The 14,007-nt window shown below is 46.4% G+C and overlaps 1 protein-coding gene across 1 annotated transcript in view; it reads right to left on the minus strand.

The window, feature by feature from the left end:
• Positions 1–14,007, minus strand: part of LOC147526254 (ubiquitin-conjugating enzyme E2 R2) — a 105,337-nt gene that overhangs the window by 25,030 nt on the left and 66,300 nt on the right. The window contains exon 2 of the mRNA XM_086630263.1: positions 4,451–4,537. Within this exon, the coding sequence (XP_086486389.1) occupies positions 4,451–4,537 (87 nt within the window). The remainder of the gene's footprint in view (positions 1–4,450; positions 4,538–14,007) is intronic.

Genomic DNA, 14,007 nt, shown 5'->3' on the forward strand with positions numbered 1-14,007 from the left:
GGTTACGTCCCTATCTAGGGCTAACCACGGCACAACTGCTGCAGCATCCTGTGAAAGTTCTTTTTCCCACGCAGGCTGGCTGAGAAACAGTTGGAGGTTTTTGCAAACTAAGACTTTATCTTGCACCTGTAGCTTGTTATGCAGTCTTGTTTATGGCACACTGGGAAAGTTGTTTTGAAATGGGTGTTGTAGCATTTAGCCAATCACTCTGGGAGGTGGATGGTCAAGCGACCATTTGCCTTGTCTATCCTTGTGAACCATGTTATATATATATATATACGGATTTGTAATTAATTAAAGAATTGGCATTTTGGCATTTTCTCCTGGACCTGAATTGTGTGTCATTCTTCTCTCTGTCCTTGGCACGACAGCGACACTGAGGAGAAGGACTTTGGGGGTGCTGGTTGAGGAAAAGCTCACCATGAGCCAGCAATGTGCACTGGCAGCCCAGAAAGACAACTGTGTCCTGGGCTGCATCCAAAGCAGCGTGGGCAGCAAGTTGAGGGAGGTGATTCTGCCCCTCTACTTTGCTCTCGTGAGACCCCCCCCCCCGGAATACTGTGTTCAGCTCTGGAGTCTCCAACACAAGAAGGACATGGAGCTGCTGCAGCGAGTCCGGAGGAGGCCACGAAGATGATCCGAGGACTGGAGCACCTCTGCTATGGAGACAGGCTGAGAGAGTTGGGGCTGTTCAGCCTGGAGAAGAGAAGGCTCCAGGGTGATCTTATTGCAGCCTTCCAGTACCTAAAGGGGCTACAAGAAAGCTGGAGAGGGTCTTTGGACAAGGGTGTGTACTGACAGGACAAGGGGCAATGGATTTAAACTGAAAGAGGGCAGATTTAGATTAGATATAAGGAAGAAGTTTTTTACTCTGAGAGTGATGAGGCACTGGACCAGGTTGCCCAGAGAAGTTGTGGCTGCCCCATCCCTGGAAGCGTTCATGGCCAGGTTGGATGAGGCTCTGAGCAACCTGGAATAGTGGCAGGTGTCCCTGCTCATGGCAGGGGGGTTGGAACTAGATGATCTTGAAGGTCCTTTTCAACTTAAATCATTCTATGATTCTGTGATTCTATGATCATTTTAAGGTCAAAGTTAACCTTACTAATGTTAGATTATGTTCACAGCCTATTCTGGTCTCATTCATAATTTCCATGTGTTTACCCAGTTTCTCCTTTAACCATCTCCTGGGAGAAGCCATTGCTGTACTCAGGGGAAGTTCCTCGTGTGATCAGGTAAGCAGTATGTGGACAAATAGGTATTTGTCAATATAAAAATATAGAGGGAAGCAAGAACATGGGTTTTCCTCTTGCAACAATCAACGTTACACATTTGGAAATTCAAGCAGGGCAGCTCTGCATTACAGAGTCTGGAAGGGTGAAGGTGTCATGGGGCCTGATGAGATCAGCACAAGATTTTAGGGATCACTGTAGTCAGTGGGAGAGTTTTTCTCTACGTACATTTTTGAAAGATATAAACAAGGAGGATGAAGTATTCATCTGCCAATGGGAAATAGCCTGTACTTCTATTAGAACTGAGAACTTATGTCATAAAAATAAAAACCAAGTCTTGAAAGCAGTTTTACAAAAATTCAACTAGATGACTCAAGTAAACTGGAGATGAGGAAAACGCACAAGGTACTCCAGCCTTGTTGCTTAGAACTGGAACATCAGCCCCAACCTCTCCATCTGGTCCCACCAGCAGATTCTGTCAACTGCTACTTTCTTTCATCTTCCTTACACTGAAAGATTTTTTTTTCCCCCTTCCTCCTGACAAACCCTCAAACCTCAAGCCCTTTGCTGATTTATTCTCAGTTTCATTTGGAGTTAACTCAGTGCCTCATCTTCATTGCTTAAATGCTGTTTCCAAAACAGCCTGCAAGCTGCTTCAGATTCCCTCAGTTCCAAGAAACACTGCTATGAACACAAGATACAAAGCTGAGAGCTGGAGTATTTGAAAAGTAACCTCAAAATACACCCATCAAGTTTTGGGTTAGTTTCTCTTCCTACCTTCAGTTGTTTCTAGAGCCAGTTTTTCATCTTTCCCACCAGGACTGGGAGAGGTCCTTTCCAAGACTCATTTTGTACATACCATTTTGTTAATCATTTCCCACTCACCTCCTGCATGAGAATTTCTGGATTCAGAATCAACATCTGCAGTAATCTGCAGGTCTCAAAGTTGTCTTTATTTATAGATCAAACTCCCATGTAACCGAAATAGAGAAACATCATCCTTGGCTACATGCAAGATTCGGTGCTAAGTCCAAAACTCAAGTCAGAAGACTGTCAGATAACTGATTTCAAAATGTCCCTTGGCTTAGGTCAATCCTCCTGAGCATCCAGTAATTAAAACCGAGTACAATCCTGTTTTGCACTGAAGTTTGGAGAGGCTTTTGGCCATTTGTTTCTAAGCCATCAGTGCTGTTTTCACCATGACATTTGAAGCACGCTCATTCAGGCTGGGTATTTAGCAGCAGCAATTTGTTAGAAAAGGGCCTTCCAAGCCCAAGGCATCAACTGAAGCCATTGTTTGTTGGCAGCAAGGAAGAGAAGTGACATTCCTTTTTTGAAGTGGACCTGCAGAAGGAAGCCTGCAGAACCTCTCATAGGAAGACCTGCGATAAGGTGACAGCTGCACCAACAGGAACATTTTTGAAAGGCTTTTAGCTCCTCATAAACTATTCAACCAGTAGTCCTAGCAGGCTGACACTTGGCTAGGATATCCAAAAGTTTAGCAGGGATTTTACTAGCCTCCACTAAAAGCTTAAGTCAAGTTTTGAGCCAAAACAGGCTTTCAACTTTCAAATATAGCTCTATGAGGTTTGGTAATTTTGAACCAATTGTATGAAATAAAATGCTTCTTTCTCACAGTCTTTGCAACAGCACTATTAAATTCTGTCTCAAGCTGCTGCTCCCATGAGCTCTAACACAACAGCTCAACTCAACCAAGCTCCAGGATAAACCTTAAAGGTCATTTGATAGATGAAAGCCCAGCAAGAAACACAACATAGTCAATTCACGCAAGATACAGGGCAACATACGCGATGTCCCAGCAACAGCAGTTAGCCTGAGCATGTGGGAAACTACGGCGGGTCCATGGATCCCAGGACAGAAGATGAAGAAACTGACCTTGGAGAGATTGCTGTGTACCCCTGCAGATCTAGAAACTCCCTGAACAGAAGAAATGGAAACAACTTGCAGGTGCTGGGAGAGCCAGGGAACCGTAAGATAAGGAGGAACTGTAAGATAAGAAACTGGACTGTGTTTTTGCACTAATTGCATGATGGAATGAATTTGGCTTGGATTATATAGAGCACGTGATCACCAATCATGTATTAGGCTAAGGCGCGTGAACAGCTGTAGTTAACCAACCACCTAATTGCTTATGTCACGTGCACTGCTAGAATTAGTATAAAAGTGCTGAAACCTGCAATACACACACACACACGCACTGATGAATACTACTTGGACTTGTGTATGTCGTGTCCATCTCAACAGCGACATACAGCGACATGAGCACTGCCATATTAATACAGCTGAGCCACCACCAGCCTCTGAGCTAGTCCATCAGCAGAGCACCACGCCATGCTGAGATGCACCAGACATCTCATTGCAACACTTCCCCCAGTACTTTGGTCCATGACAACTTTACCTTAAATCTCTCTCTAAGCAGCCTGTACTCAGCATTATGAAGACAATGCTTTCAAGTTAGGGAACACTACTTTCTAAAAAGCATTTATATGAAATCATTCCCCTTCTGGACCTGCTATGTAGTTGTACCATGATCCAATCATGGACTTGATAGCCCAGTGTTACGCTCTGAACGTGATCCATACATGCACTGAACTAAGGGCCACTTCAAATTGGCTAGTGGACATCAAGCCCAAAGGTATCTGTTCACTCTGGTCCTAGGGTGATCAGGCTGTGCATGACTCCTCCTGAAGCTAGACTCCAGCTCCAGTTCTTTCTGCAGTCAAAGAACCCCAAGTCCAAACCCCTTCATCATAGGCTGACTGCTGCAGAAGACTGTTTCCCACTATTTCTTGTCTCATCACACAATTTTGTAGGATATACTCCAATTAAAAATGTACTTGAAAGGTGTACAAACAACAACTAGTTGCCTAAGTATCACTGTAGGGCAAGACCCCACACACCAGCCCTGATCCAAGAATCCCCTAAAATTGCCAATGCTCATGGCACAGTGCTTCGGCTGGGGCTGCCTGCTGCACTTGCAGGTATGAGAAAGGCTCCATCCCTGCCTACAGGAACAGCATTTCCTACAACATTTAGATCTAACTCTGCAACCATGAAGCTGACATTTAAACATAAACAGCTAACCACTTTAGTTATGGGTAGAGACATCTAGTACCTTCAATACTTCCAGAAGTTTAAGGACATAGAAAATCTTCTCATATGCCTGAGAAAAAAAATTACTAGTTTAAAAAACATCTTACCTCATAAATGTTGGGGTGCCACATTTTGGTCAGGAATCTGAAGGTAGGTGGTGAATATGGATAGTCAATAGGAAATTTAATGTGAGCCTGGAAAAAAGCAAAATATTTTAGTTATGAAACAGAACGAAGAGAGATCAACAAGCAACCATTATAGTGAAAATCTGGAAGAAATAATTTCCATTAAGTCCACTAAATAGTTCATTTTATATATCAGTACCCATGTGGACCCACAGTATAACTCTACACAATTTCTTATGAGCAAAACAATAACTGAACAAGAAAAATCTAAACACCAGGCCTTACCTGGGCTGGTAATGCTCAGAAAACAAGCCGAAAGGCATTTATCAAGTACTAATTCAAGCAGCACTATCAAACAACTGCTGTTCAACAGGGTAAAATAGATTTGAAAAGCTAGAACTCAAGATATCATTGCTGTCTTGCTAGGTCAGATGCAGGCTAAAAACATTTGCTAAGGTGAAAAGACCTGTTTTACATTTGCCAGTGCAAAGATTTTTAATTACTCTTTCTGTGCAGGAAAAAAAAAAAAATTGTTAAATACTTGCTCAATTGGGATCTGTCATGGTTTGAAGTGGGGGGGAGGTCCGGGTGGCAGAAGCTGCCCATCACACCGGACTCCCGTCCCCCTCGGGGCTTGAGCCAATCGGCGCCTCTGCGAATTGCCCTATTTACGTCGGGCAAAGGAACCGGAAAGGTGTGTGCCTGTGCCCGGGGGCAAGGAGACGGGAGGGGGGCACGGCCCCCGCTCCCGGCGCCGGGCCGGTACCCCGCCCGGTACCCCGCCCGTCGAGGATGGCCCCAACGGAGCCGCTTGGGGAACTCGGGGAGAGCCCCGCTGCCGGGGCGCCCACCGGGCCGAGTTCACCCAGAAAGGACTGAGATCTGAGAGAAACGGCCACACAGATAAGAGGTCAGTGAAGATGGAACGGGACAACGTGTGCTGCGGCTGAGTCCTCCTTGCAAGCAGCCCCTTTGCAACCAGTCCTCGGTGGAGCAAGCAGAGACCCACTCGCAGCCTGTGGAGGATCCACGTCGAGAAGAGATGCCAGAGCCTGAGCACGGTACGTATCTAGAGTCCGTGGGATGACCCCCGCCGATGGGGAGGTGTTTCGTTAAAGGAGATTGTCCTAGTTTTGGCTGGGACAGAGTCAGCTCTTCTTTTTAGCAGCTAGAAGAGCTCCGTGTTTTGGTTTCACTCAGAGGCTCGCTCTGAGAAGAATGCTGATAGCAAGCTGATGTTTGTGGTTGGACGTGAGACTCCAAGGACTTTTCAGTGTGCCGGAGTGCAGAGGCACGGCGGGATAAGGGGGGAGCATAGCTGGGACAAGGGGGCCATGATTCCCCTTGTGATTTGTGTGGAACTTAAGACTGAGGCCAAACTGGCCAATTAGTATTCCATATCATGCAGCGTCATGCCCAGTATAAAAGTGAGGGGCAGCCGGACAGAAGGGCTTTTGCGCTTTGGCTCTTTCGCTGCTTTTGCTCCTTTGCGCTTGCTGCGCTGTTGCTCTATTGCCTTTTTTTTCCCCTCTCTCTCCCAGTACTCCCACTCTCGGAGTACTCTCTCTCTCTCTCTCTCTGCCCCTCTCTATTTCGGGGCCTCGCATTCATCCAGGATTGCAGCTTCGGGACGAGACGGGCTTCGCATACGAGGGGGTGGTGAGCATCTACACTGTGTATTAAATCATCTGTATTAAATTGTTCTTATCTCAACCCACGGGTTTCCCGTTTCTCCTTTAATTCTCTCCCTCATCCCTGGGGCTGGGGGAGGGTGAGTGACCGGCTGTGTGTGTGTGTGTGTGGGGGGGGGGGTCGGCCTAACCCACAACAGAGATGCCTGAGAGCCTGAGACTATTGTCTCAGCTGGTCTGAGTCTGTACAGAGACGCATTTAAGGTCGGTATGACAACCCATGCCGGAGCGCATTTAAAGTCTGTGTGATGGCCCACGCCAGAGCAAGTGGCAACAACTCCTTAAAAGCCCAGGACTGGTAAAGCCCGCACTTGGGGCAATCCGATGGGGTAAGGATTTGCCCCCCAGCGGGTAGGATTCACGCTTTCACCGTGAGTAGGGGATCCACTGGAGCAAGGGACAATGGTGTAAGGGCTCCTTCTCCTTTAAGAGAAGCAGCAGTAACAGCACGGGATGAACTGACCTGCACTCCCCCATTCCCTGCCCCCTGTGCCGCTGGGGGGAGGAGGTAGAGCCGGGAAGAAGAGGCAAAGGGAGGGGGGGGTGGTGTTGATTTTAAGATCTGGCCTTGTTTTCTTGTTATCCTCTCAAGTAACCATTTTTGTTTGCTTTTCTCTTTGTAGGTAGCTGTTAATAAATAGTTTTGCTTTAAGAAAACAGCCTCTTTTGCCTGGGACCATGGTTGGTGGGTGCTGCTCTGTTCCTGTCTCGACCCTCAGCTCTTTTATTATATTTTTCTCCTCTCCATTTTACTGGAGTGGGAGAGCTGCGTGGGGTTTAGTTGCCGGATCGGCCTAACCCATGACAGGATCCAAAGAGTTTTTTGCCTTTCTTGTGCAAGAGTTAAACTGGTCCATCTACCTGTGTTCCTAATACTACATTTCTTGCCACCACAAGCATTTTCCAAGTCTGAATACCATCTGTGTCTGTTTAATAAATCAGTGCAACTCGATGAACCAAATATTGATGGGTGATGACAGCAAACATTACCTTCCAGTGCCTCTGAGGTCAGCAGCCAGCTGTGGGGCAAGACTCTCAGAGCTGAGTCAGTTGTGGGAAGTATTCAGAGATCCCAGCACTGGATATTAACTTCTCTGTGCTGTCCTGCCCTTCACAGCAGTCAGAAAAGCCAGTCAGTAGGAAAGAGGGCTGAATCTGGACTGATTAAGTACCAAAACCACTCCCCTCTGAAAGGAGGACTAGCACACTGCTTTCTGTGCTGTGGAGCACAGACCCTTCCCTTGGCACTGCTCAACCCATCAAGACAGTCCCAGTCTAGTGTGGCATCTCCAGAGAAGCATCTCCTGGCACCTGTACCACAGTTGGGCTCACGTGCAACTAAGAATGCAAGAAGAGACACCAAAAGCAGGTCACATATGGCAAGAGCAGAATTCTGGGTCACCCTCTTCCACTTAAGTGTCTAACCATGCCACTTGGATGTGGAGTGCTGATTTTGTTCAACAGGACAAGCTATGGGAAATTTTATTCCCAGAAACATAAGCAGGTAACCAAACAAATTGGATTACTGAGTGTGGGAAAATAACTGAAATTGGAAGGGAATGGGAGAACATTGTCCCTCAAAATTCAGCTACATCTCAACATAAACTGTAATATCAGAGCAGCTCTGAGATGAGACACAGCTGCTGCTCCCAGGAACAAACAAGGCCTACGTAATACCCTTGAAATGGGGAGTAGAGTGGTACGGAGGTATCACGGCTCATCCCTGTTATCAGGGATAAGGGGCGCCTGGTGAAGATAAAGATGAATCACAACGGCTGCCTCAGCAGTGATGGTGAAATCGTGTCCTTTAGCTACTGAATCACACCTCCACCTGCCTCCGAGCTGTGACCACCCCTCACGAGAGAAATTTACACCAATCCTAATCAAGTTATGTATGACTAGAGTCACTCGAGCTCCACCTAAAAGAAATGAAAAAGGTATAAAATGGCAAAAGACAAAGGGGATGTTAGGGAGAAGCCCCTCCATCGAAACGTCCGGGATCAGTCGACGGGCTGGACCTCTCTTCTCCCCCCCATAGGGACGCCTATTGGGTAAGAGCTCTGTGTTCTGTGCATTTACTTACTAACATCTTGCAGCTATTTAGTGTTATCACTGATCAGTAATAGTTTTATATTATCACTGCAGTATTTTAATCAAAGTTGTTTTTGTAGTCAGTCACTATCACCGGCTATCTACGAATCTATATCCTGTCACGAATAAAATATATATACATGTTTCCGGAGACGTGTCTCTTTATTAGGAGTTTGGGCCATAGTACTACTGCTGTTGACCTATAGGTGGGCGAACACCCTCCGACTAACTGTGGCTGCCAAGGGAGGGCAGGGGGAGTCGGGCTCAAGGGTCTCATGGCATTTGGAGAAACCAGTATACTAGCCAAAGTTATCTCCTTGTCTATTGGTGTTGAGTCCCACACTCTGACTTGGGGCGCTGATAGACCGGTCTTTGACCTCTTAACGTGACACTGAGCCATTAAGTACCTGGCTATAGTTTTACTTAGACTGGCATATGGTTTTGCCTTGTAACCCAAATTTTGAGGCCAGAGTGCCAGGTAGCCAGGAAAATAAGGTTTTCTGTTGAGCTTTATGAAACAAATTCAGCAGCTCACATGGCTTTATGTTCTGCACATGTCCTCTCGTAATACTGACTGTATGTGGGGATGTCACAGCAGCACCGAGTCCTCACCTCATGGTCACTTGCCACGGCATGCTCACAACCAATATTTACTGTAAAAAGTATTCATTTGATTCGTGTCAATATGGGACAATGGATGGATGTGCAAATAGGTGGCAAGGAGTAGGGTGTACCTATTCAAGATAAGTGATTGTCTTAGTTTAAGATCTCTGTGAAATGCAAAAACGTAAACCTGCGAAATGCCTCATGATGCTGCTAACCACGAGCCCCAATTGTGAAATGTGTTCACCTGATACGTGTCAATATAAAACAGTGCTAGGGCTGCACAGTGAAATATGACCTTCTCTGTATAGGTAACCTTTAACCATTCTGTTTGTTCTTGTATAACCGCAGCCCTAGAGGAAGCAGAATGGTATGGATATAGTTCTCGCTTCTTGCAAAAGCCACCTAACATTTTTGCTTTGCTGCCAGTTGCAAGGTGTTAGACAAGAGGGGCCCAGGGGCCTGTATGCGCTTAATCTCCAATTGTTACTGAAAATTCGGAATAAGAAACTTATCAACACCAATGGGATGTAGATAAGCAGACACTTCTTTATTGCGGCGCCGGGTGCACGGGGGATATCTCCTCCTAGCGTGCGCCCCTTGCACCGAAATCAAACTTCTTATATAGAGCTGACATATGCAAATCCATTAGGAAATCATACATAAACATACAAATTCCCGAAAATCATTAGCATATTCTCCTCCCATTTCTGATTCTGCGCAATCAAAGTTAGAATCATCGAGAAATGAGTCTGGGGTGCAATATAGGTAGGTGGTCTGTGAGTCGGTGGTCGCGATCTCCCCCTGCCGGAATTACCTTTTGCTTAAGTTCACGGTTTCTGGCAGGTACCCATAGACCATTACGAAACCGTTATGGTTGGCTTTCCCCATCTTCATTAATCTAGACCTTGATAGCTACATGCATTCCTCTAGTTCTATATAGGTATCATAAATCAAATTACAAATCAACTTGTGCTTTGTACTACATGTTACTACATGTTCTTACTAGATGATTCTGACCGATCCCTTTGGTCCTGGTACAGGACTATACAAGAGTTCCATAGCAGCAGTTTCATAGCAGCATGTGTTTACTATACGAGCACACTTTTCATTAAAAGATTTCTTATAATTCTATATTATTAAAATCAACTACTAACTAGTTTATAATTAAAACTATTGATCAAACGTTAATTACCAAAAATTCTAAGTATCAGTAACATAATCTCGCTTAACCACTTTTGAGTTAGCTTGCTCAAGCCATAGATCTGTAAGTTGCATAACCCTTGTGTAAGATAAGCAGGAGCCAAGATGGAGAACAAGGACAGTCCTGATGACTTCGCAGAGCAGAGTCATGATGACTGCGCTAGTTTTCTGGGGAGGTGAAAAAGTCATCACGAGGAAGACATACAGCCTTCATCCCTGAGACCCCTACTCACGACCACCAGGAGACACTGCGCACGCGCAACTCGGGGGGGTTAGGGGTGGAGACTATGGAGATGACTTCTCTGAGCCCATTGTAATAAGACCACCTTTTCTCGGAAATAATTAAGAATATGTATTAGTAAAAGAAATATAAACCAGAAATAGGAACTATACGGTGTGCGTCTTGGTGGAGCGGAGACTCCCGGCGCACCCCGCGCTGTTTGCTCGCTTTTATTCGCCTAATAAATTGTAAACTTTAACTGGAGTTCTGTTTGGGACTCACTCCTTTATCACAACTGGGGGCTCGTCCGGGAGGGTCTTCGTTCCTGAAGTCTGACCTAATCTAGGAGGGGCGCCCCAGCATTTACATTTTTGGTGGCTCCTGATCGGGTTGGGTCGGGACTGACGCCATCCTGATCCTGAATAGAAGCAAGCAAAGAATTTGATTTTTATACGAGCTCAGCTCCCGTGCCGGCTTCAGTAGTTTTGTTTTGCCCGTAATCCTCTGCGCGCGGACCCGAGCGACCGTTCGGTTCGATCCCGAACGAAGACAGCGGAGCTGTGAGAGACGCCGTGTGTGATTGTGGTGTGTGTACACTGTTCGGTTCGATCCCGAACAGAGACGGCCAAGGCCGTGCGTACACCGTTCGGTTCGATCCCGAACGACGGACAATGGAGTCATGAGAAGACGACGGCGTCGTAAGTATTTAAGGCGTTGATCGTTCAGTTGGGTGGGAATCGGTTGCTTGTGTGTGCCAGAGAGTGTGACTGAGATGGAACCTAGTTCCGAAGCGAGTGCGGAGGTCTTCTAACCGCGGTTCCAATCTCCCGCGAGGGACTTGGCCGGTGAAGGACCGAAGCGATTCCTATAGGACTCGTGGATGGGTGATAGATCATTAACCCCCTGCCAGACACTCTTACCAGCAACCAAGGGCTGCGGGAATTGCCAAAGTAAAATTCCGAGATAGGTCAAAAGAAGTGATACCGTTCGGTCGGACCCGAACGAAGGCGGCGACCCAGGACCAGAAAGAAGGGAGCAAATTACCAGATATACCGGCAGAAAGTCCATTAAGAATAATGATTAAAAATTGGAATGAAAGGGGCCCCAGAAAAGATAAAAGTAAATTAAAATTAATTCAATATTGTATGGTAGAATGGCCAGAAGAGCCTATAAGACCGCATGTTTTTTGGCCTGTTTTTGAATCTTTTGAAAACTGGATCTGCCAGGCTTTAAATATATATGTTAACAAAAAAGAACCTTTTAGTCAGGAGGAAAGCGAGTATGCAGAATTACGGATCAGAACTTTATGTCCTCCTCCAACATCAATACATACATTAAAAACAAATAAGAAGTTTAAAGAAGAAATAGATGATAAATGGGAGCCACTGGATAACTTACCGCCTCCATATCTTAACAATTCCCCTCCGCCGGGCGGCTCCCCCTCCGGTGGCCGTAATACCTCCACCAGTACCACCGCTGCCCCTGCCTTCAGCACCAACAGCACCAACAGCACCGAAATTAAAACGACCTCCGGCTGCATGTACAAGAAGTAGGACTGCCGTATCTGAGAGAGCTTCTTTATATCCCTTATGGGAGGTACCCCTCGGAGGCAATCAGGGGGGCATCGGGTTTGTGGCAGTCCCATTAAATACCACAGATGTAAGAAATTTTAAGAAAGAAATGGGGACCTTATTAGATGATCCCCTCAGAGTAGCTGAAAAACGCGATCAGTTCCTAGGCCCCAATACTTATACCTGGGAGGAAATACAAATCCTTTTTAGAGATCTTATTTGGTTGGGAGAGACAAAATCAAGCAGAACTCCCGGGAGATCAGAAATGGCCAAAAGTGGATCCCCACCGGGACCATCAACAACCCCAGGGGAGACAGACGATGAGGGATCTGAGAACACTAATCATACAGGGCATAAGGGAAGCGGTTCCTCGAGGTTAAGAAAAAGCCTACAAATGTATTCTGGAGTTGATCCGGATACAGTGGCTGGGACCGCATTTCTGAGAACACAGTTTGTAGCTAAATCCTGGGGGGAGGGGAATATAAGAAGGAAATTACTTAGAGAAACCTGTCGGGGAAGTTTTCTGGCTGTGACATGGGCTGAATAGAAAGCACCTGTGCCTCATCAAGACAGGTGCTGTGAGTCACAGTGGTCAGCTGGAACCATGTGACCCATGGGCGGTTTAAAGGCAGGGCACTCCCCTCAGGGATGGGAGCAGTTCTCTCTTGGGGTTTGGAGAGGTAGGAGCCTCTGGGGAAGCAGTGGGTTGGAGCTCTCTGTTGGATAGCCTTTGATTGGGATTGAGACCCTTAAGAATTGAGATAAGAGCCTTCTGATATATGAGGGGAATCACAATGGCCTTTTGGGTTGTGATTCCTGAAGATGAGATACCAGCAGTCTGTGACAATTGGTGACCCTGATGTGATTTGTTGGAATGTGAACTGTCTGGACTGCAAGGTGAGCTGTGGTGGAGTTAAAGCCCAGTGAAGCTTGAGAGCAGCGGGAGAACTGTGTCTTCAACTTAGATATCTAGAGCAAGGTGAGCTGCTGGGAGTGGACATGGGTCAGAATTTTGTCAAGGAGAACCAGACCTTCACCTTCCTTAAATCTGTGGTAATGGCTGTGGGGGCCAGTATAAGTAATGAAGACTTATATAACTTACTTAATTGGGTGGTGGAACATGAGGGCCAAGCTGGCCTTACCACCACCTTTAACCTAGAGCTTTGGAAAAAGCTGGGAGATAAGTTACTTTGTGAGACTGTGTTTGAGAATAAGGACTTAAATGAGATTGACCTGCTGTGTACATGGGGGGCTCTAGATAATATAATTCAAAAGGGGTTGGCAGAAGAAGAAGATGAATTAACAGACTATGTATCAGTGGGTGAAGGTTTTGAAGGAGATGATGAACTGTCTGAGGGAGGACTGGCCTTAGACAGCGTGGACAGTGAATTAGGTATATCCTCACTGTTCAAAAAGATCAAGAAAGTTGTGGGGACTGTGCAGGGACTCTGCCCCACCCTGCAAGAGGTGTTAGAATGTCCCCTGCCCTTTGCCCTAGCAGCCCTCCCTCCTTCCTTCCTCTATGGATTTTGTAATGCCTATGGCTCTGCCACTGGATCTAATGACCCCATCTCCGGCAGGTCCGTATCCCTCAGTATCTGGATATCTGGCCCAGGTACAGGCAGCACAGCCAATAATACTGCAGCAGGTCATGATAATGTTACAAGGAGTGTCCCAGCAGCTAGTGGTGGTGGTAGAAACTTTTCAGCAGGCCATAATCCCCCCCTGCAGTAAGTGAGGTCGTGAAAGACACCTCTAAAATAAGTGACAGTTCTGCTGGGAAGCTGCCACCTGCACCTAAGCCAAGAAAAAGGTTGCTGAAATCTGCCCCTTTAGTGCAACCAGACCCCCTGGGAGTGTCTACAGTGACAGTTCAACCTCGTGACCCAGTACTTTTCTGGGATGAGGTTAGAATGAAAGCAATAGAGGCTGGAGACTGGGACCTAGCTGAAGCTCTGGGGGTACCAATCAACAATGAAGTTCCATCTATAACAGAAATGGGGTGAGGGCCTAGTGCGTTCCCTGTGGTACTAGCCCTTCCGGGTTCCTTGTGTGCTAAGAAGAAGAAGCAGAAGTGTTATATGTCCCAGGTTTCCACATCTATAAAATCATAATGCCCAGGGCAGAAAGGCCAAAGGCGGACAATAAATGCCGGAAAAG

Source organism: Tauraco erythrolophus, chromosome W (assembly GCF_009769465.1).
Source record: "Tauraco erythrolophus isolate bTauEry1 chromosome W, bTauEry1.pri, whole genome shotgun sequence".
Taxonomy (NCBI): Eukaryota; Metazoa; Chordata; class Aves; order Musophagiformes; family Musophagidae; genus Tauraco; species Tauraco erythrolophus.